This window comes from Lepisosteus oculatus, chromosome 7, assembly GCF_040954835.1.
Source record: "Lepisosteus oculatus isolate fLepOcu1 chromosome 7, fLepOcu1.hap2, whole genome shotgun sequence".
Taxonomy (NCBI): domain Eukaryota; kingdom Metazoa; phylum Chordata; class Actinopteri; order Semionotiformes; family Lepisosteidae; genus Lepisosteus; species Lepisosteus oculatus.
The window spans coordinates 27,220,191-27,245,174 of NC_090702.1; the positions used below are offsets into that span (position 1 = coordinate 27,220,191).

Consider the following 24,984-nt stretch of genomic DNA (forward strand, 5'->3'; position numbering starts at 1 on the left):
AGAGTTAAGAAGTGATTTTACCTCTCTGCAGCTGTTTTAAGGCTGCTACAAAAAACATAACTGCTGGAGAAATGTTAGCAAGTAACCTTTTGGTTAACGTATTGCCAGACGTATCAATTTGAAAAAATAAACCAGGTCTGGAAAATGGAATATATTTTATCCAAGCACACATATTCTAAATAACCAAGAATAAAAACCCCTGGAAGAGGGGGTGGAAATTTCATGCCTTCCTTTTCTATATATAATCCCAAAGTCTTTTAGATACCTGATTACATTTGCTTTTCTGTCTAATGACAGCTACTGTACAGAATGTATTCAATCTATCTTGTAGTCTGCATGAATAAATGCCATGCCACCAGCACCATAGCATAATGCCAGATGCAAAACATTCAAGACATTGAATGAACATAACTTTACCAATATGCAAACATTTTGGATGTTAGATGCTAAAATATGCTATCTGTATATACTTTAATTTCTGTGAATCTTGTTTATTTTGTGTATTGGCATCCTCAAATCTTACTTTTACGATATGCATTAGAAACATACAGTGAAAGTAAGCGATGATTCTGGAGTGACAAGAGAGTTTTGAGATGCAGGTGAACATACTGTACACCATGGGTCACTGTGGCGTTTGTTCCTGATTATTGTAATAATAACTGTATCTACTGAGCAGACAAGGATAAATCCTTGAAATATTATACTTCCAGATGTTGAAGTTGAAGAGCCTAGGAGGAGTATATGACCTGAATTGATTGGACCAATGAAGAAAAGTGCTGAATGTTTGAGGTGTTTTATCAGGCCAGTTTAGTCACAAAACTCACTCTTGAATAAAGTTTGGTTCATTCAACCATGGTGTTGTTTTAGGCCTTTATTTCCAATCACACCCATTACAACACTTCTGAGGAATGCTAACATGCCATTTTTGTCATAAAATATGTCATAAAGGTGCTGTATCGTTAAAAGCAGGAGATACAATTAGAAATTAATGCATATGATCTGGATCAAATTGTCAGATGTAGGCAAGCCAAACTGTGAAGCATAATCAATAAGTGTTTGATGTGAACACAATACTTTTATGGTGAAATACTAACCTTCCATTAAACACAAACTCACCTATAGTATGTAGTACATGAAAAACACTTCAACACCAACAATGGCAACAGAAGAGAAATTGTTGAAAAAATATAAATTACTCAATAAATTATAACAGCATTATAAACTGTATATTTTTAACAGTTTTGAACAGGAATGAGTCTGACACTTTACAGATGGCAGTGGATTGCTGTGGAGAACATGCTTAGAAATTGTTTAGGATTTGTGAAAAGTCAGTTTTTTCACAAATCCATTATGATTTTGCAACCATTTTTAAAGGCAACCAATACTGGAAGCTCATTAAATCTGAATTACATTGCAAGAACGACTAATTAATTTTTTTTTAAATACCAGCAAGTTATAAAAGGAATATGTTATCCATACCCAAAACATGATGACATAATCAGTAGTAACATCATACTTTATAGCTTCTATTACATTCATCATTGAATTCAAAGTGTTCCAATTATCCATGTGATGGAACAGCCATCATCAGCTAGAACAATCTGACATAAATGGTTTTCAAAGCAACTTGAGAAACAACAAATGACCCAGTCACGTTAATTAAATCTTGTGTGATTAAAAAACACCATTCATCCAGAAGATTTTAAGCAAACCTTATAAGGTTTCCAACTAACGTCTATCTAAAATGTTTTTTGTTTGAAGAATTGTACAGTATGATGGCTCACCATTAAAATACATTAGAAATGATTAAATAGTAAAAGAATAATACTACAGAGGTGAAGGAGATTGGATCCAAAGCTGAGTAAAGATGTTGAGTCTCTGATGCCTGCTGATGGAGAGGATGAGTTCCTATTGGCAGTTGAAACCCTGGCCAAGTTTGCAGAGAGCTAGCTGGGAAATCTCCATTTTGCTGTGCAACAGAGAAAGCCATGGATCTGTGTCCATTCTCAACTTGCTACGGATGAACTATTACCATATGATGCTTAGAAATAGGGATGTTAAATAAACGTAAAATCAAAAAGATTAAATTAGACTGCTTCAGTGTGCATTCATATCAGTTTGGAAGACCTAGTGTCTTTAAAGCTAGTTTGAGATATTTGCCTTCATTGTTAAGTTCTAACGGTTGCCAGACAAATACTTTATTTAATATCTTTTTAAAAAAACAAACACACTTCATAAAAACATTTACCTATGTTGTTATCCTTTTGTATAATAATTTTTTTTAAGCTAGCAATGTCTTTATTTAAAGAAACACTATAATGCATGTTAACTTACACAAATATATGTTTGTTATGGCTTATTTTAGGAAATATTTACACACTACATGTTTTGTAAATTAACAGTATTCATTTAGCTTGTCAAATTTGATTTATGTAAAATGTTTCTGTAAAGTTCTACATCACTAAGATAAAGTTTATGTCACACTATAATCTACTGTAAGGTAAATTTGTCAAAAAGAAAATGATTTTTCTTTTTAAATATCAATCATGCATAGAAATCTACACAGAAATAATCTGCTCTGTAGTTCGCTTGTTTTCTTTGGTACAGATAAACAACAGAAGGAGAAAGATCTTTTCTTTCCTCTTTGCCACTCCAAGCAAGTCTAATTCCTCGATAAAGGGCAGGCTTAAAAAAGTAAAAAAACACAAATCCTGCACTAGATGTATTGTGTAATTCATATTGGATTGACAAAGCCCATAATTAAAAGACTGTAATTGTTTAATTATGTACTGTATTTAAATACCAGTTAGCCCTTTTTGTACTGTACATGTACTGTACTATACAGTAGGTCCTCCTTTTTCCAGATACTTGTTGTATATACTGTAAATCATGTTAGATACTATACATATTACATATTACTTCAGGCTACTGGTTGCAGGAAAAATTGGTGAAGAGTCACTCTTCCAAATCATAAAAAAAAGTTCTAAAAAGATCAACAAATGTAGAAATACAATTAAAAGTTTCTAGTTTTAAAGAAGTTGACTTAAGCATCTAACAAAAAAACCCACTTGTTGTACAATGTTGATAAAAAGTAAATATAATGTCAGTAGGCACACTCTATAGGAAAACAGGTATGACTCTTTGCCACAGGTGAGAGCTGCACAGATGTTAAGTGGTATTGCCAGCAGCTTTGTTACCATTTATAGTCATTTATAGATTTTTGCATTCACAATCCCTCAAGTTCTAATGAAAACCAGTTATTCCACAGTTCTCCTGGGGCAAGGAGAGGGCTGATCCATCACCGTTAAAGATGTACAGTACCAAGTTTCAAATGTAGTATAAAACTTAACTGAAGACATATCTGTATTTTAGGCATTGGAAACTGCAATGTTGTGAACATGAACAACATATATTTTGCATTTATACTATTATTTGTTAGGATATGGTATATAATAATCAGAGTCCATAGAGTTCAGTAAAGTATCTGAGTATTCAATAAATATACACCAAGTGTTACCTTAATCATAAATTACCACAAAGAGAAACATTAAACAAGAAAAATTAAAAGGGTTCATTGAGACAACTTAAGAGTTACCATCATTATGTTGTTTTTTCCTAAAATGGCTTATGAATTCTGTCATGTCGTCATGGTCATTAGGGGGGCAGCATAGGTTAAATCATCCCCCTGACTTAATGGAGGACCCACGTTTCAGGTTCCTTCATACTCTACTGTATGTTTGTAAGGTTCTGCCTGAGTGAATTTGAAAAATTAATCAGAAAAAAGACTGGCGAATGATTTCCTCAAGCTTCTTATAGTTTCTGCCTTGGCCTCGTCTTCGGATGCATTGCCACGCTGCAGGGTTTCGGAAATGCTGAAGGCATTTGTCAGAGACTGGGATTTACTGAAACACAAACAGAAGCAAGAAGCAGACATATTGAAGGTTATATATCTGGTACCTTACATCTCCTAGAGTGTGTCTGCTCAGGACTTGGGTGGGAGTTTCATTTTTATATTTATTAATAAACCCCTCTGTGTAGGGAACACTTGTAAACAAAAAAAATAATAGTTTAGTTTAGGACTTTCTTTATTTTAACTTAAAAACATTCTGTTATGCATTATGTGTGATTAACCTAAGCTGCATTTTCTTAAGATTACTATTTGACTTTAAGTTAAGTATTCAAAATAAAGCCAAACAAACATTTCACCAAAAATAACAAAGACATTATTTAAATCTACTGTAGGAAGTGTATTAAACATACAATCACTATAGGTTTAATCTCTGATTGGTGAACGTCAGAGATTTGTTTGTCACTGATTAGATAGCTGTCTACTTTTCCAAAATGTTTAGAACTCTTTTCAGAAGCCATACATGATTGTATACAGTACTTAGTATGATCAATGAAACTACAGTGTAAAGTGAAAGAGCCACACAGAAATCACCATGATACACATGCAACAAATTGCAACAAATAAGAAAAAATCTTAAAACAATATAGATGATGTTTACTACTCCCTTATGATTGTAACATATCAGGCGTATCTGTATATGAAGGTGAATACAATTGTGGTGTCATCTTTTTTAGACCAAATTTGGTATCACTCCTAGCAAAAGAATGTGTTCCCTACAACTTGTTAAAAGTACAGCCTATGCTGATGACTATATGCATTAAAAGTACTGTATTTGCTGTATACTATATATACTGATGACTATATTCAAATTCGACAGGCTAAAACTGATTAACAAAGATCATTTTGGTAGTGCAAGCATATTATTTCAAGGATATACTACATTCAAGTGTTCCTTAATTGAAAGTAACCCTGAACTGGGGATCTATTTCGTAGAAAAGTGGCAAGGGAACTATTCATCTGGGAAGATGCACTTGTTAGTTTTTACAAAATTATAACAGATTGTCGCATTTTAGTTATTTCGCTAAGTTTGGATGTGTTCTTCAGAAGTTCAAACGACAGCTGGAGTAAAGTGGTTTAAGCGCATCTTTCTTTAGCAAGTGCTATGTCTAGACATACTTTAGCTGCGGGGGCTGTCTCTGTGGAGCCGCCCCTGGTCCTGTCTGAGAGGTGCCCTCTCCCTGTGCTGCTGGCTTAGGCTGCTGTTGCAGGAAGGGGCCAGGCTGGAAGGCTTGGCTGGGGGATGTACTTGCAGATCTGGCACGTTGGGGTGACCCCTGGGAGGACTGAGCTGGTGAACTGGATCCTGATCGAGGGCCACCTGCCAAACACATAAGCACTGCAGTCATATCTACCACTGTGTATAAACCTCACCCCAACATATACTGTACCTCTGAGCTAAAATGGTATGTTCCTATTTTTTTTCTTGTATATTTGTATTTGTCTTTATTGTAATTTAGTTTGGATTGCTGATTTTGCTGATTGCTGAGATTTGTACAATTGCATATAAATTCCAAAACATAAAAACAAAGAGAAATACTCAAACATACTTGACATAGGTTTTGGAAATGATAAAAAGGGTACATTGTACAAAATGTAACATTTCCTATGCAGACTTTCTTTGTAATACTGTAGTTGTTTTCTTCATCACAATTAGACTAAGCAGTCTATAAACAGTAATTACAGTACATACTGTACTGTATGTTTTTGTTCTTGTTGGGCACTGTATTCATCAATATGCTGATGAGGAGGGAGCTTACCTTGGGCTGCAGGTTTGGGATGGCCAGCTGGTGGTCCATGCTGGGGCTGGGACTGTACTTGAACCTGTAGGAGTGAAATGTATTTATGAGGAGGTATGAAAGAAGAAAGAACACCTGTTTAATGCTTCCTGTTTGTTGTGCACTTCAATTGTGATTTTTGGTATTCAAAATAAACTGAAATTGAGAAGATCGGTTAAAGAAAAATTGTCTACATGAGAATGTTTTAAAATTCCTTAATCAATGTTATAATATGGGCAATTTCTATACAAAACTATATTCTTGTATAGCAGAAACAAAATTAAGCTTCTTATTTCACTAAGGTCTAAGAGTCTTATATCCTTTTATATTTAAGAAAGTACAAAAGTATGAAACCCTTACACTGTTCCAAAATCAGTCTCTGCTTCACCCGAATACTTCTTTATAAACATTTTTTTTAAACAGAGCATATGAAGGTTCTACTATGGGTAGGACTAGAAAAAAGAGACAAAAAATACCTGGGACAAAGAAACAGGCTTCTGAGGTGATATTTGACCAGTTACAAGCTGACTCATTTTATTCACAACAAGATCTGCAATTAGCTGCCTGTCTTCTTCTACATGCTCCCCAATCAGAGGCATAGAGCTGTCCATAACCTGGAATTATAAAGCAGGATTAATTTATTCATAGAAAAATAGTTACACAAAATATTAAAATGTTATTAATTGGCAAATATATAGAAAATAAACAAATTCTGAGGAGATGAACTGTATCCATCTTATTCTGTGTACTTTAACGCAGATGAAAAAGAGAATTTAATATTCAAATATGGAAGACTGGCCACTAGAGTGAGCCATTGACTATATTTTGTATGCTTATGAGCTTTTTTTCCTTCTTGTGGTTTTCAGATGTGCAGAATGGAGGTCTAAACTCAAGATTTAACTGTCCCTGCTTATTTTTTGTTTGAAGAAATCTATAATGGAACCATAGATTAGACCTTTGGTAACTTTTTCCTTTCAAAACTTGCCAAAAATGTAGTTGCAAGTTTTTACAAATACTGTAGGTCTGTTAACACAGTACTATTCCAAAGAAAAAGAACATCAACCACCGTAGGGGGAACAGCCAATGGATGGTTTGTTAACTTCCAGAAACTATGAATATATTACAAAATTATAAACAAAATCTCTGTATACATGTTAAACAAAAAAAGTGTAAGTAAATAAAGAAGAACCAAACATATTGTTAGAAAATCTAATAGCATAACATTTGTAAAGAATGAGACTGGAGCTGTAGAGAAGATGGGACTCTTTATAATTTCTACGTTCATGTACTATATTTGCAATTAATTATAGATATTTATTATGGTTAGACAGAATTAAAGCTTCTGTCTGACTTCAAAAAGGTCAATCGTAATCTTCACTAATATCCTATTCAAAGACTATCAATGTCAAAATGTTCCACAAATGATAAACCTCATAATGTTACAAATTTATACCTTTTATCAGTTCATTTACAAAATCACATATTATCATCATTATGTGTTTCCTCATGATTTAAAGACCTCTTGAAAATATAGTTTTATGTTACAAAAACATCTGTGTCACTTAAAAACTCTTCAAAACAATCCCTCTTTCTAACACTTGGTGGTAGCAGGTGGCTGTAACTGTAAAACTAGTAAAACGATCAAGAAAGATACAGTAGATGCACTAAAGCAACAGTCAATTGTATCTGAAATTTAAAAACTATGGTTTAAAAAAATTTAATACTGCTGAAATGTATCTGAAATTTAAAAAACTATGGTTAAAAAAATTAAATACTGTCAAATAACCATCCAAATGTTTTAATCCTCAGTGTGTTAGAGTGAGAATCCAGTAAGAAAAAATGGGCTTTTCTTAAATTGCAGATGCAATTATCGACTAATTATGACCACAAATTCTTTAGTTCTTTAATTCTTTATTACTTGGTACAATAGTACATCTCAATAGCCCCTAATTATGGAAAATGATTGTTAAGTAAAATCACTGAATTATACCGAGGGAAAGGTACAGTCCAATAAAAAAAAACAAAGAGTGTAAGTGAATAAAGGCAATGGGTATCAGAAAATGACCAGAATCAAGGCTACTGAATAGACACCAATAAAGACTATGAATAACATTCATAATGTTTTTTTTTTTAAAACACCCACCTCTGTTCACTGAAAATCACTCTTGTGGGCCTTGCAATGTAACAATAAAATTTACATTGTCCTACAAGCATGTACAATTTAAAGGTAATGACTGAAAATTCACTACAAATTGTAGGAATATAAAGCAAAACATTTTTTACATTTTAAAGCAGACACATCAATTTTAAATGCTGACAAAGAAAGAAGCTTTGTTTCAGTTTTTTTTAGTCCAACAACAAAGTATTAAAAAATCACCACCACTAGCACTGTGCAACTTCTTTTTTTACCAAACAAAATCCTGAGTTGTGAGAATTTGCATTTCTTCACCCATCACTAATAATTGAATAAAATGTTAACACCCAATGTATCTATTTACAGCAATTAGAGACCCTTTAGCGACTTCTCGTGGCAGATCAGTTGTAATTGCAGTTCTTTATTCAGCTTGCCAATCTGTCCCACACTAAAATTCCTTCATCAGACAATTAAAATGAGGTTTTGCTCACTACAGTATCCAGGATTTTTTTTCCTTTACATAATGGATTAATATAATAAAATAAAGTAATACTGTAGCATCTGTAGGGAATTCAATTCCTCTGAAATCAGATGTCGATCCCTTGAGTAATACTGTACATAAACCCTAACATTTTCACAAACCCAGAACTCAATCAGGTGACATTCAAGTTGTAATCAAAGGGCATTCAAAGGGGATTCCCACCTGCCCTGGAGAGACAAATTAAAACCTCCTTCAAGGCTACCGTTACTGAGCCATTTGGTTATTTCTTATAGTATCCCGCAGTCCAAACAATGGCGTTTTCATGTTAAGTAAAAGGTTTACAAGGATGTCAATATATGTTAAAGGATGTAAGAGCTCAAGATCTTCAACTATGACTTCTTGAGATACAAATCCAATCTAAATTCCTCAAGGATAATCTCCAGTGTATACTTACAAGTTGAAAAAGCAAAACAAATATTAAAATTATTATTTTAAATTCAATTTAAATTCATCAGCACACAATATGCAGGTTTTTCCATACTGTAAGCACAAGGTTAAGGCCAAAGCTACAGGTTAACAGTAGGAACTAAGACATATATTTCACAATTTACACATGCAGAGACGTCAAGTACAGAGAGCTTCCATTATTTGAAGTCACACTCATGGAAATATGAAAGCCATTATGCTTTAAAATAGGAACAAAATGGCCATCACAAATAAATTCAGTCAATGTTAAATGAACTAGTATCCCAAAGTATGATTAGAATAAGGCTGGTGAACCATAAATACAGACATAAAATAAAATGCTTTTTCCTGTTTTAACCTCAGCTTTAAACCTCTTCATACAAACAACTTTCTAGCACAAGCTGCAATGAAATGTCTTCTAGTGGGAATACCATAAGACAGGGTGGTGTTACCTATTAGTCATAACCAGAGTGGTTGAGGTTTGGATCCAGCAACCAGAGAGTGAAACTTCAAATAAATGTGGCCTTTATCTGTATTGGATACACCCTTCTTATTTACAGGTCTCTAATTCATTTCACAGAAGACATGTCAGTGTTGATTTTGTTGAATATTAATATAACTGTTTCTTGTAATTTAAAAAGGTTTATAGTGCTCTCATTTGAGATTTCTTTTTTTTGTAATACAGTGAATCACTGTCAATTTTTTCTGTACACCATTGAGCTGAACTGAACACCAAAACAGGAAACCCTTCCTAATTGAATAAATGTGTTTTTATACTATGCTCTAAAATATTTTAACTATACCTTTACTATCTCCTAGTTATTCACAGTGATTCACTTAAAGTTGTCTTTGGTTAAGGTATGAATTAAAAATTGTACCTAACATTTTCCTTTAGAAAAAATGCATGATGGTATACATTTATAACGGGTATATCTATTCCTTAAACATTTATTATGTGTTGACTGGTTTCAATTCTGTTGTCACCATTTTCTGTATACAACAATATTTGATAATATAAACTTTACTGTGCAGATACTTTCAGTTTCTTTAATATTACAATTCTGTTGATTGATCATGTTTTATGTCGAGATATTAATTTGACATACAGTATATGACATTTATAAAACAGGCATTAAATGACAAAATACTGAAGTTTCTGAACATGCTATTATCATGCTACATACCATGTGTTGTAAAAGGTCAATTTATTTGTAATTGATATGGGATTTTTTTTCTTGCCTCTTTTTTATTTTATTGAATTTCATTTTATTTTCATTTACTATGAAAAATGTTATAAAATGTAAAAACCTGTATTCTATACCCGTAACATCATTTTCATTGTTCACAAAATGTCTAAAAATACGTTTTTCACTATTACTGAAAGGTAGTGGTAAAATAGAGAGCTGTGTAGCAAAGAAAAAATCAGAAAATATAAGAATAAGGCTCCTTTCAGTTAAACAGAAATTTCAGAATCTCTATCTTATTGATAAAGCACATATTGTACATATGGATCCATGGTACTTGATTAAATTCATGCCAGTATGAATGTCTGAGAACTGGAGAACTCATTTTTTTATAGTTCTGTCAAAGGTCAGAGGCCTTTTGTCATTTATTTTTCTGTTTAGCATTTTAAGCCTTACAAGTGTGACTCATTCTAGTCCCTGTCTACCATTTCTTGTTATATAAAAAGAATGCTGTGTGTTTCATTCATTTTCTCTAGGGATAACCCATTTCCTGAGATAACGTTAGTTTCAATATGAACATTTAGCATATGGAAAAAACCCATAACCCATGTGACACTGTTTAATTTCCAAACTAAATAAGGAAATCTCAGGATCTCTTCCATTGTAAAACCCGGGAAATATTTTGTTGTTCAGGACAACAGCATTTATCCTCTTGTACAAACAATAAAAATGGAATCTACAATGCAGCAAAGCTCAAAATGACATTTATATGTTAAGTTTACATTAAAATGTATTAATAAAATGATATTGTATATTTGCATCTAATTCTTTAAAAAAACTATACCATAAAAACTCATACCACGACCAGGTAAAAAGTACCTCATATCTTAATGTTTTGTTATCTAACAGACTAATTCAAGCTCATTTCACAAATCAAGCTCTTAAGCTCATAACCAGAACATGCTCCTAAGCTAGTGTCTTTCACAAGCCCACATCAAGTCAGAACTTTAAGCCACTCACAAGCTACCAGTAAAAAATTAAAACGTCATACAGAGTCACAAAAGCATAGAAGTATTTTGTCTCTGTTTAACCAAAAACCACCACTAAGAACCACGTCAAAGATACAATTAGGTGATTTGGAGTACATGAGATTCCAAAGAATTTATATTTTTTAAGTGAAACAAAACCATACTATAGAAACAAATTACATAATACATGCTTACAAAATGGGAAATAACCGTAACAGACATTACACAGCAAGATAATTAGTCTGAAACACTTGTTTATGAGCCGAAACCAAAAATGTAAGTCTTTGGCTGTGACACAGATTGTTTTATGGTGGATTACACAGAATAATTGACAAGGGTGAAAGTGAGTAAAACCCTCACATCCGTGTTTTCATGCGATATTGCTAACAATGGCAACAACCCTATTCCTTATCGGATATATTCTAAGCTTAGCTGAAAAAAGTAATTTGGGGTGATAATTTGGAGTAATTTGCAGATAAACCCTAACTGGTCTTGTCTAAAGGAAACACAATGGTTGGAACATAGCACAGGGAAACCAGCAATGAAGGGATGTGTTTTATCTTGTGAAAACAAAAAAAACCCACAAAATGTATTTCGCTTATCACTAATTGAACATTTCTGGTTTGTACCATCCTCCATACTACCTCATAAGATTAATGGGAAATGATTGTTTAACCTTATTTTTGTTCTCAACACCAAAGTACTAACATTGGTGAGACAAGCTAAAATACTTCAGCCTGTAATAAAACATCTATACAAATGGATATTCTCTTTTGTATCTCGAAAATACCTGAATTCTGGAACATACAGTACAGTATGGTTAAAAAAGGGCAGCATGGTGAAAAGGCAGCAAAAGGTCTGGGTTCAATTCCAGATTGTGCTGCATTCTGTGTAATGCCTCCATATTATGCTCATATTTGTATAGGTTTCCACTAGATGCTACTGTATGGTTTCTTTCCACCTTGCAAAGACATGCTGGATAGGTTAGTGAGTATTTATAAACTGCCTCTGTGTGCTTGATGTGTGCATGTGTGCCCTGTGATGGGTGGAGCATCCACCCAGATGGCAGTCTTGATTTGACTTCCAGGATAAGTTTAGGTTTGCTGGTATAAACAGATTGCTGATAAAAGATATTTGAAAATGTTTTCTTTGAGGTTTTAGTTCAAGTTCAAGTTTATTGTCATTATACTCATATACAGGTATATGGTATAACTAAATGCTATTTAGCTAGCTCTCGGACATAAGTAGTACAAGAAAAAACAACAACAACAACAACAATACAATTGTATAACAAAAGAAAGACAGAGACAACAAGCAGTGTGCAAAAAACAACAACAGACGATGTGCAAAAACAACAACAGGCAATGTGCAAAACAACAAAAAGGTAACAGGTTATGTGCAAAAATATGCATCAACAGAATGAAATAAAGGGATAGAAATCATGGGGAGTGAGCTTTTGACATGTATGGTAGAGGTAGATTTTCAATGTGTGTTTGGGTTTTTGGTAAGATAGAAAGAAGGCACTGTGAGGTTCAGATCATAGGTGAGAGGTGAGGTGAGAGTGTGAGAGGCTGGGAGTTTAATAGTTTGATAGCGCAGGGGTAAAAACTGTCTCTGAGTCTGGTAGTCCGTGCCCGAATGCTCGGTACCGTTTTCCAGATGATAGCAGATCATAAAGTCTGTAGCTGGGGTGTGTGGGGTCTTTGATGATGCTTAGAGCTTTCCTCAACTACCGTCTGTCATAAATGTCCTGGATAGATGGGAGGGCAACCCCAGTGATGGACTGGGCAGTTTTCACCACCAGCTGTAGGACTTTGCGGTCAGCAGCACTGCAGTTGCCATACCACTCTGTGATGCAGCCTGTCAGTGTACTTTCTGTAGTGCATCTGCAAAAGTTAGTGAGGATCTGGGGACATATCTTAGCCTTCTTCAACCGTCTTAGGAAGTACAGGTGCTGTTGCGCTTTCTTGATCAGACAGGTGGTGTTGAGAGACCATGTGAGGTCCTCAGTGATATGGACGCCAAGGAATTTAAAGTTACTGACCCTTTCCACTTCAGTCCTGTTGATGTGGATAGGGGCATGTCTGGTTTGCAGTTTCCTGAAATCAACGATCAGCTCCTTGGTTTTGCTGATGTTGATGGTAAGGTTGTTGTCACCACACCACGTTGTAAGGAGATTAACCTCCTCCCTGTAGGCCCTCTCATCATTGTCTGTGACCAGACCTACAACTGTGGTGTCATCGGCGAACTTGATGATGGAGTTGGTGTTGTGTTTGGCTTTACAGTTGTGGGTATAGAGGGAGTAGAGCAATGGACTAAGCACACACCCCTGGGGGACCCCAGTGTTCAGAGTGTGCCGGAGGTGTGGTTTCCAAGCCTGACAGCCTGAGGTCAGCCTGTCAGAAAGTCACGAATCATAAAGGCTTCTAAATCGAGATCAAATCAACCTGATTTTTTCAATAATGCATATGAAATAAAAGTGAAAACGAAGACATTTTTCATTTACTGAATTACAAAAGTGAAAATTTGAAATGTTCACAAAAATTTTACAAAAATGAAATTTGTCTCCCTCAGTCAATGGTCAAAGTGATGATTTCTTTTTAATTAGACTACAATCACCCTAAACAAACAGTTTCATTGGTTTATCACAAAGCAACCACAGATTAAACTATTTTTATATCTGATAGTGTTGGTTTCATGTTGCTACCATTACCAGGGACAGCCAGCTTAAACCGATTTTTAACAGTGCTTGCAGTACATTATTGAAGAGTGTCAGAAAGGGAGAAAGATCACACAAGCTGTGACATTTTTTTATAGTGCAATTGATATTTCAATAGTTGGGCCCAAACCCTAATTGGGTCAATCTAGAGGTGTGATTTGAATGAGTTATTTGTTGGCTTGACTAACCTGGCCATAGTGATGAAGCGGCTGGAAACCCCCCTACCTCCCCCTCCCTGCTCCTCATTTTGAGGGATGAGTTTGATGTTGCAAGAGTGAAGGAGGGATGGAGGAAGGAGTGTGAATGATAATGAGTGAGTGGACGCTGCAAAGCTTTGATAATTATATCCAGGAGAAGGGAAGAGGGTGATATTAGAGCTAGACGTCCTCCTAAACTCTTGCTTATAACTCCTTTAGGAAGTTCAGCCAAAACCACAATATTGAAATGGCATAAAAGCATTATATGAATTAGTTGCTTTGTTATTTTAACATGCCTGGCTTAGGGACAAGTGTGTCCAAACCCCTAAAGAATGAGCGAGATCCATAACACTGATGTGGAATCCTTTATATTTATGGTGAGTACCTGATGCTTAAAATTGATTGGATTAGTGTCCAAGGGATTTAGCTGTGATGACTGGGATTACTCAACCAGCAGTGAAGGATACTGTGCCAGAGCTAAATGAATGACCAGAAAGAGTTTGGTCCTAAAGCTACTGTAGCTGTATTTGGGATCATCAAGGATGTCCCACAACAACCAGTGTTGGGTTGGACACGACAAGATTTACTGTACAATGAACGGAATCAATAGTAAGAACAGGAATGTTTGAACGTACTGACTACACAGACAAATTTGAGGTTATAAATGCTTTGTGTCTAGCACTCAACAGTAAATGTGATGATTCCATTGCTGCAAGTGAAACCTGTTGGGGAAGATGGAGCTTAAGATATGCAGAAAAAGTGAAGAAATATTCATATATTGTGAGGGGCAGTAAGTACGTATCGGCAGACTTTAGAGCTTCAGAGATGTAACTGGTGGTGGAAACGTTGAGAAGGCACGCTGGAGTTAAAGAGAAGGGAAAACAGGTTAATTTCTTACTCCTAAAGAAGACGTAACAGATGGAAGTGCTTTATTCCTTACTACTCTTTGCATGTTCCTTTGAAGTCAGGTTAATGTCTGTACATTGGAAGTGAATATACACTCATTTTTTGAAAGCACTCTCCTATAAATAAGCATCTTGTATATTGTCCATGTTTTTGCCACATGGATACTGAATTCTATCTGGAACTGCTTCAGTACAGTTTTAAATACACAATGCAACTCCACTGCCTTTTTGTTTATCTTTTCTTAGGAATGTACACTATAACCACTAAAAGAGAATGAATCGCCATCATTAGAGGTTACCCAGACTTTTATGACATCCTAGTTATTTACCAAAAGTAGTTCTTTCCAACATCTTATTGTTTTAAATCTTTCCTGCATTGAGGCTAAGACAATTTACATTTGTGACCTAAAGTACATTTTTTCTGGTTCTGATCATGTCTGGATACACCCACCTTCTGTTTTCCCAGCATTACTTTGATGGTCTCTCCCTACTTCCATTTCAGTTTAAGCACTTAATTCTTTGAAATGTACTGTGTTATCAATTTAATAAGATTTCTGGAGGAAAATAAATTATGGAGAATTACAGAACTGATTGAAAAATCCAACCTCAATGATGTAATCTTTTCCATCTTTTCCATGGACAGCTTTCACTGCACATATATCAAGGCCTCCGAACATTTCAGCACAGGAGTCAACCCACAGTCGGTATCTGTAAAATAGTAGAGTAAAAACCTACATCTACATCTTAAATTTGTGCTTAAGGTGAGGTCAAAAGAAAAGTCATCTAGCTGGCGTATTGCACTGAAGACTGAAATATTAGGGCAAAGTAAATGAAAAGACTCACATGCAGACAAGGCAAAAAATTGTTCATACAGGACCAGGATCTCTTAGAATTTGCATGATTTGGCAGGACTTTTACTAAACATTTTAAATGTAACTTTTTTAACCTGTGTGGAGACATGTTCAATCATGTTCAATTCAAAGATCATTGTCTCGACAGATTCTACTACATGAACTCCTAAGTTTAGAAATAAAAAATTGGCCAGATGATGCAGTTAGCAGTTAGTGTTCCCATGACACGTACAGTTAAAAGATTTATTTGGACATTAAATGAATTAAGCAGAAATAATCTGCTTACTGAGTACACAAATATCTAGTTTGTTTTAAACTTCATTCCATGTAAAGAATATTTTTTAGAATGTAAATATTTTTCACAGCACAATATTGCCTAAACACAATGACACAGAAGTGAGCCACCTCTTAGGGTGAATGTAGCAAGTATTTGGCAGAAGTATACTGTACCACACAACTGCTGAAAGGCTAAAAGAAAGATTTGAGCATGAACCATAACTTACTGTATAGAGCTACACTTTCATCAGATTTAATTTATAATTTGTTTCAGAATGTCACACTAGCTTTAACTTTCCTGTTTTCTAGTTTGTGATTTAAAAATATAAGTAGCAAGATTAGAAAAAAAAAGGTCTATTATGCATTTATCCTCCAAAAGCAATCAGAAAACATGCAACTTACCGATCTGTCATAGCAATTTGTTCTAACATTGCAGAACCTGTGTTTGCTTTCCAATTGCCAGAGATTGAGGTTCTCCTAAAAATGGAGGCAAACATATTTAATTGTTTAACATATTTTTCATTAACTTTTGTTTTTCCAGAAGGCAGGTTAGATGTATGGCAGTTAGTTTTTAATGTTTAACAACTTGTCACAAAACATCCTGGTGGGGTATTTTTGTATTAAGCAGCACATCTGCTATAAAAAGAACTACTGTATGTTCTTGCACATGAAACCAGAAACTGGCCTTCTAAGCCTTAGCTACCCTTCAATGGAAATCCAAACTGTCAGTCAGATTCAGGTTTCTGGTCCATGAAATTACATTTGAATACTGGCATTGAATACTGCTCTATCATTTCATATCAGATACGCAGAATCATTAATCCAATTACCTAAAATACAGTAACTACTTTTTATCCTAGTTCTCCTCATTACTATACCAATTAGGCTAATTCTCATATTCTTATTGCCAAATGTCTTTATTAGGAATTTAAATGTGGTTGGATTCTTACATATCCATAACGCTGAATGTTGCACATTCAAATCACGTAGGACATCCTGTCTTGTACCAGCCAAAATTGTGGATTTACAAGCAAAAAAATGGTGATCATATTACATGTCAATCTGTGTTGAGTAAAGTGTATAAAAAGCATATGGTTGATGTTTTCATTGGTTTTATTTTCTGTGATTACTCAGATCATCCCATTCAAAAACTGTAACAATGTACACTACATATACACAAGCATACAAGTGTGCATATAATATACTATGTCATATAAAGGGCATGACAAGTGCTTCTTTCCAGCACAGCACAGCACAGCACAGCACAGCTTCCAAGCTCCTACTGTAGGTACTGTAGGTTCATTGACTGATTTTTTGGGTGGCATGGTGCTACAGTGGTTATCATTGCTGTCTTGCAGTGCCAGGGACTTGGGTTCAATTCCAGATCTTGGGTGTTATCTGTGTGGAGTTTTTATGTCTTCCCTGTGTTTGCATGTGTTTTCTCTGTGTGTTCCATTTTTTTCACAGACCAAAGACATAATGTTAGATTAATGGGGAACTTGGCCCTGGTGTGAATGTGCGTGTCTGTGTCTGCCCTACAATGGACTGGAATCTCTTCCAGGATACTGCCAGGATAGGTTCTGGAGTGGATAAAGTGCGTAGAAAATGGATGGATGGAATTACTGCATAGACTGATATATTAATAAAATCAGCCCACTTAAAAAAAACATTAATTATGTAAATTAAAGTATTTTGTTAGTTGAAAAAAAACAGACTTTAGAAACTATGAAAATACATAAGAGCTAGAATTCTCAGGTAATACAAGGCAAAACATGAAAAAAACATTACAGAAGAGAACACTGTTAGAAAATTAATTTGACATCAGCTGTTAGCCGTGGCTGTGAACTGTGCAGATGGACTCTTACAAAATGGAACAGTTTTTTTTCTCCCAATAATTAAAAAAAATGTCATGTTATAGAATCTGGCGAAACCCTAAAAGTCCACAATGGATCAAGAACAATTCACAAAATTAATGTACTTGGAAATCTGTGTCTGGAACATCTCTATTCTTTAACTACGTTCGAAATATGTAGTGTGTAATGTGTCAAAACTCAAGTTGCTTCCAAGACAAGAACATAAAGGTCACATAGTGGTGACAAGGAAAGGGCTACAATGAAACTTTCATTAACAGTGCTCTAAGGCATGAAAGGCAGATTTATAGAAGTTTCTTCATGGTATTGCTTAATCTTTTCAGCAGCATTGAATGCAGAAAGGAACCAAGTTGTGCTACTGAGCTGCTGAATTGGTTATTCTATTTTGGATTTAATTTAACATTTCACATGACACTATTTTAAACCATATTGCAATTTCATGAAAGAATAAAAAAAAACAGAACAAAAAGGCTGGATTAGCCACCACAATTACCTGACACAATACTAATCTAAACATTATGGGTAGTTACCAGATTACCCTTGGAAAAATTCTGTTTTTCTACAGCTATTTAATGATGTTACATCACAAGAATGGTTAAATTATTATTATGACACATGTTGTTAGTTAAAATTTTGAGTTGGGGCAGCTCTTTTTAAACCACAGGTAATGCAAAGGCAATGCAGTTTCACATCTGTTGAAATACAGAATCAAGAGACTATAGACAGTTAAAATCATTTTTGAACTGTGGGGAGCTGGCAAGTGCTTACAATTTGCTGCAGTTTCATTGCTGGCTAAAATATTTTTTTTTACCTACAGTATTTACAGTACATACAGTATTTAGTGTATAGTCACTAAACACTCTCTGACACAGCAGGTCTCTGCAGTGCAATGAATTAAATGTGTATGTACTGTATGTACATGTGTATGTACAGTATGTACTGTAAATGCCTCTCTATATTGAAACACATACTATAATATTATGCTTATGAAGGGGGCAAAAATGTCTTAAAATCCAAACAATCCTAGATTTGTTGGGATGTTTGTTGAAAACTTGTCTTCCTTTGCTGGTACATATTTTGTTGTGGGTACACATACAATTCCAACTTCAGCTGGTTTACAAACTTACCACATAATAACATAGTTTTTGTTTTTGAAAAATTTCTTCAGGTCTTGTAATAAAGATGGTGCTTGGTAAAACTTCATGTTGTCCTGACTCTTTGTTTGTTTTGTGTGGTTATATTTTTTTCTAGTAAAGTTGTTTAAAACACAGAACAAAATGATCATTGAAAATTTAACGTGCTTTGGAGACTGCTACGACAACACAAGTGGTAAGAAACGAGTGTGATTTGCGCAAGTATCCGGAAAGGACCCAATTTGTTGAATGGCTGACGTAGTGGTAAGTTCTTGGTGGACCACCACACAAATTGTCCTTTTTTAAGGCGAGGAAAGGGTCGGTGGTGTCGATCCACGATGTTCTTCTGTTGTTGTTTTGTTTTAAGAAGGGTAAGTTTTGTGTCCTGCCATAGTTTCTGGAGCTTGGTAACATATTCTTGGACAGAAGGAGTCTCAGAATCTGGGGGGGGGGGGGGAGAGGGGGGGGGGGGGCGTTTCCCAAGGTGCAATCAAAGAGATAACCTGTGAATGAGGTGATCAGGAAATTGTGGGTATATTCAGCCCATGGAAGTAACAGGACCCAGAGGGAGAGATGGAGGCCCTTAGGAAGGTCATAAGGCTCTGATTAATTGTTTCAGTCTGTCCGTTGGCCACGGGATGATACCCAGATGGTAGCGAGACAGAGATTCCCAGGGATTTACAAAAGGCTTTCCAGAATTTAGAGATTAATTTTAGGGCCCCTGTCTGAAACCATGTCCTTAGGGATGCCGTGGAGCCTAAAGACGTGGTGGACAAATAGATCCGCCATCTTACGAGCCATAGGTAAGGCAGGTAGAGGAATGAAGTGGACCGCCTTAGAAAAAGGATCCACAACCACCATTACTGTAGTCTTGCCTTGGCTATCAGGGAAGTCGGGAGGAAATCCACAGAGATATGTGACCATGGGCGATTAGGAACGGGGAGGGGCTGGAGGAGTCCGGCCTTCTTATCACGGGGGGTCTTGTTCCTGGTGCATATGGAACAGGGTGATACATTCTCAGTGACATCAGTTTTCATGGAAGGCCATCAGAAATCCCTGGAAATCAGATCTAGAGTATGTCTGGCGCCTGGATGACTGGCATAATGGGAGTCGTGGCCCCATTGTAAAACTGCTGACCGGATTTGGTTGGTTACAAAGAGTTTGTCTGAGGGACATTGCGGGGGGACTGTGTGACCGACCAAGGCGCGTCTGACCTGATCTTCAATGGAGCACTCGACTGCAGCAGGGATCTTACTAGCAGGGATGATGGGTTCTGATGAGCTTTCTAGTTCTGGAGGATCGTAGAGATGGGAGAGAGCGTTGGCCTTCTCATTCTTGGATCCAGGTGTAGCGGCAAGGCTTATTAATAAGAAAGAATTAAGTGTTCTGAGCCTTCCCAAATGAGGCCCCATTTCTCTGTTCATCTCTGTGGTGCAGCCACAGAGAAACTATTCATGCATGCTGATTTAAGGTTCCTTTGATAAAGGACAGCTCCCAAAGGGGGATGCACTTAGCTAAGCCTGGCTATCATGATCAATGGTCATCCATTGGCGCCTATCTGTCTAGGGAGTGCCAGATGGACATCTGGACTGCATTCCTAAGTGTCAGGAGTAAGTGACTCATATCTCACCTTGATCAACCAATCAGGGACTGGTAGGGCCGAGTAACCCACGTGGGACTCTGATGCCCATGTAACTTTCAGCCAATCAACGAGCTGAAGTTCCTCCAGGTAAAAACAGGCAACACAGAGATTCAGTGAGATTCAGTAAGATTCAGTGGAGAATTCTGTGGACTGTTCTAAAGGGAATTCAAAGGAGAATTCCAGGGCAGGACGGCCCAGGAGCAGAAGGCTCCCAAGGGCAGGACATTCTCGCAGCGCGCCTCCTGACCATCCTGAGACTCAGCCCGGACAACGACGGAACGGCCAGTGTGTCCGAGTGCCAGAACTTTCTTTTGTTCTAAGAGTCTAGAGCGGAGGTTGCCAGAGAGTAACCAGGGGATCCACCCGAGGTTAGCACCAGCAGCAGGCCTCGTGAACAGGTCGGAATTGTGGACAGCTGAATCACTATTCAGAACTAGCTCTTCATCAGGAACGAACCGGTCCTCTTCCTGACTTGCTGGGACCCACAGTCATCTTTTCTCCTGTGCACAAACTTTGCTAGTTAAAGCCAATAGTGAGCATCAGCAGCGCACCATCGCAAGCCGCACAGCACAGCCTGGCACGGAGCCAGAGAGCGCGGATTGGACAGCATCAGCCTGCAACTGTTTCTTTGTGCCCGCAGGAGATCTGAATCCCCAAAGATTGGATGAGTATTCAACTTCAATGCATTACTGCTCGAGAATTCAATTGTTATCCCAACTAGTTGATATCAATTTAATTCCTAAGAGTTATGTACTTGTTTTGAGTATCTTATGTAGAATTTATAACCAAGTTCATTTACAAAACGGTCTAAATGAATGATATACTGAACGTATGTCCTCTTGATATATGTAACTCTTTGTAACTGACTGAATATATACCTTTTGTATTCTGATAACCCTCTCGATAAGATCTGTTAGTTTTATATGCATATTTTATGTATTAATAAATGTATCCTCGTGTATTAGTACCTGTGTGTGTGCGTTGTTTGAGTTATGTCGCATGGTTGGATTCTAAAGCCATCAAAAGAATCAATTTTGTGATTTACTGTTACAATTAATAATTGTCCCAGTAAATGCCCAAACCCTACAGAACTGGTGCCTTCAGAGAGCCACTACATTTACATTTTGGCTATGGCAACGTTACACAGGCGAGTAAGTAAAGACAAAATGGAACCTAGAAAAGAACAGAGACCATCTGGCCTGGCGGGGGTACAGTCGTTTAGCAGACTGGATGTATGATAGATTTTTGTGGTTGGTAAAGATGATGAAAGGGTGTTGAGCTCCCTCCAGCCAATCTCCAGTCTCCATTCTTCTAGGGCAAGCTTGATGGCTAAGAGGTCATGGTTCCCTACATCGCAACTTATTCTGGCAGGGGACAGCTTCTTCGAAAAGAATGCGAAAGGGTGGAGTACTCCCTTGTCGTTGTGGCATTGCGAGAGAAACACTCCCACATCATGAGTTGAGGCATTGACCTCGACCACAAAGTGCAAGGGGGGATCTGGGTTTCTGAGAAGTGGAGCTGTGGAAAACAGGTTGTAGAAACTTGTAGAAATGCCTTTTTTGCCTCGGGGGTCCATTTACCTTGGTTAGGAACTTTAACGGTGAGAATAGTTATGGGGGCCACCATGGAGCTTAAATTGCGTATGAAATGGTAGAAGTTATTGAACCCGAGAAAACGCTGGATCTGCTTTAAATTCTTGGGGGTAGCCCGGTCTCTAATGGCTGCTATTTTGGCAGAATCCATCTCGATGCGGAGGGAAGAGAGGGTGTAGCCAAGGAATTGAATCTTGGAGATGTGAAATATTTTTTCAGTTTTACATAAAGTTTATTTTGAATGAGCCAGGATAAGACCTCTCGGACATGGAGAACGTGATCATGAGGGTTTTTGGAGAAGATGAGAATATCGTCTAGATAGACCAGGATGTATTTATAAATTATATCCTTGAAGATGACGTTAATAAAAGATTGGAAAATGGCAGGAGTGTTGACAAGCCCAAAAAGCATTACCAGATATTCATAATGACCATGTGTGGTCATAAACGCCATTTTCCACTCATCCCCATTCCTGATGCAGATCAGATTGTATGCGTCCCGGAGATCCAATTTAGTGAAATATAAAATGAACCTTATGGGACACAAATGCTAGAGATCCCACAAGGACATGAAGAATAAAGCCAGATGTATTTAGACAAATTTGTGATCATGTATCATAGTCTGAATTCAGTCACAGGTCATGAAGCTGGAGTATCAGTATTTCAGCGATTGTCTGTGGGGTTCTTAAAAAGCGTGAGACAGGAGCTCCAATGGTGAAAACCAATACGGAGCGCTGAAGTGATGTCAGTGAGGTGGGAGGCAGAAGGTGCGGTGAAGGGTGAGAGGTGCGATTGGCTGATTAGTTAATGCACCGGCTTTTGCGGGAATTGGGAAGAACTGGTGATTATCTGAGGTTGTGACATTCCTACAGGCTTGTATTAGCAGATACTACTCTGAAATTCCATTATAAAACCTGTTCAGTGATCTTGTTTGTCCTTGTCCTTTTTATGTTTTTCTCATCTATTTTTTCGTTCAATCATATACAGTACTGTAGGATTGTTACTCAAGGATATTGGGTGGAGTGGTGGCACTGAGGCTAAGGATCTGCGCCTATGGCTGGAAGGTTGTTGGTTCAAATCCCGTGGCTGGCAGAGGAATCCTATTCCGTTGGGCCCCTAAGCAAGGCCCTTAACCCCAACTGCTCCAGGGGGGCCGTATAAATGGCTGACTCTGTGCTCTGACCACAAGTTTCTCTCTCCCTGTGTGTATGTCTCATGGAGACCAAGCTGGGGTATGCAAAAAGACAAATTCATGATGCAAGAAATTGTATATGGCCAATAAAGTGATCTTATTACATCCACAATTGGTCTCTTTTTAGTTTGTGGTCTTATATGTGTAATTAACACATAATCAGGTTCTTCTTTTTTAAGCTGAATCAAGATTTTGACTTTAATATCTCAAATGCCAACAAAGTAGCTTAAACAAGTAGAAAAAACATTTATTCTATTGTTTATTTCCTCATACTGCACGTCTCCAAACAAAAATATTTTTAGTTTTGTAGTACTTTACAGTTTTAAGTAATGTATATATATTTTGTACCAATATAGCATGACAGATGGACTACAGTTGGGCATCTGGAGAAAATTAGACTGAACTGCAGTTTCACTGAAGTCTCTCACAGCATTCCACTTGCCTTAGATACAAATTACTAGTGCTAATGAAAGGAATGCTAATTTATTTATCTCATGTTACGATTCTAAGCCCCTTAGATTTAGTCACATTGAAACTAGTGTAAAACAATATAAAACACAGGAATTTGAATTAAATAAGGCACAGGTCATACATTTCTATTATCATCTCTTTTGGAGCATTATCAGGAAATGATAAAAGATAATGTTTAAAAAGCGTGTCTTTCATGGTTATTATTGAAACCAGGCACACTCACTTATCATCCCGTGCGACTGTATCTCGTTGTAAAAAACTCTACACACTTACATGTAGGCCTTGTAATTGCTGCCAATTTTCTGGATCCTGATGTCATATTTGGATTCAATATAAGGTTCAGATGTAGCATAGGTTTTTGCCAGTGCAACCACACTGGTTATGTCTTGAAAATCGTACTGGTTTTCAACTTTTATCTGTTAAAGAAAAATATGTAGACATTAGAAACACAATATTGTAAATGTTAAACATTACAAAATTCAATTAATATCCACACTTACAGTATACAGTATTTTGAACTAAGGCACTTAGGCACTTAGGCACTTTGTTGAAATGGCTCAGTGCATCCTGGGGAATTAATGTGCATAGAATTAAAATTGCCTACTACACTTGGAGGCCAAAGATATCTACAGCTGTAAAAGCTGTGCAGTTTTTTTTTATTTGACCTCAGTTTGGAGTCACCAGTTGTTAATCAACATTTCTTGCCACAACAACTCTGACTGTATGGGAAGAATGAGAGCCTCGGGACATACCCGCCTGTCTGAGCCACTGACCATTTGAAACGATGATCTCCCCTTTCCCAGGATTCACTGTTACTCATCACTCTGAGGAACACCCGTGTGACTCAAACCACACTGACTCAGGTAGCATTCTGGTGGTCCTCTGTGTACCAATGGGGGAACACCTGTTACAGCCATCTAATAGCATTGCCCCGAACAGCACCATTGTCATGTGGGCAATAGGGTTCAAACCGCACTCTGCTTTAGTTTCTTATTTTTGTTTCTTTTCTTTTTTATTGAGAACTCATTCAGTCACTGAAAATTCTATTGCTTGGTGCAGTAAATTGGCTTCAGTTGCTTATAACCAGACTACTTGTAAATAAAGACTGCATGTTTCTTGATACAACAAACATTTTCCCATTTAATTCTCACCCTGGAAG

The 24,984-nt window shown here is 36.7% G+C and overlaps 1 protein-coding gene across 2 annotated transcripts in view; it reads right to left on the reverse strand.

Moving 5' to 3' along the window:
* Positions 1-856: 856 nt before the first annotated feature.
* The window catches only part of syn3 (synapsin III), a 165,744-nt gene continuing 141,616 nt past the window's right edge, over positions 857-24,984 (reverse strand). The window contains exons 8-14 of one of the 2 annotated variants that reach the window (XM_015352966.2): positions 24,099-24,241; positions 16,328-16,402; positions 15,404-15,506; positions 6,162-6,299; positions 5,668-5,731; positions 5,027-5,228; positions 857-3,902 (exon numbers count right to left, since the gene is read on the reverse strand). In XM_015352966.2, the coding sequence (XP_015208452.1) occupies positions 3,770-3,902; positions 5,027-5,228; positions 5,668-5,731; positions 6,162-6,299; positions 15,404-15,506; positions 16,328-16,402; positions 24,099-24,241 (858 nt within the window). In that variant the 3' untranslated portion in view covers positions 857-3,769. The remainder of the gene's footprint in view (positions 3,903-5,026; positions 5,229-5,667; positions 5,732-6,161; positions 6,300-15,403; positions 15,507-16,327; positions 16,403-24,098; positions 24,242-24,984) is intronic. The other variant, XM_015352967.2, reaches the window with a different exon arrangement.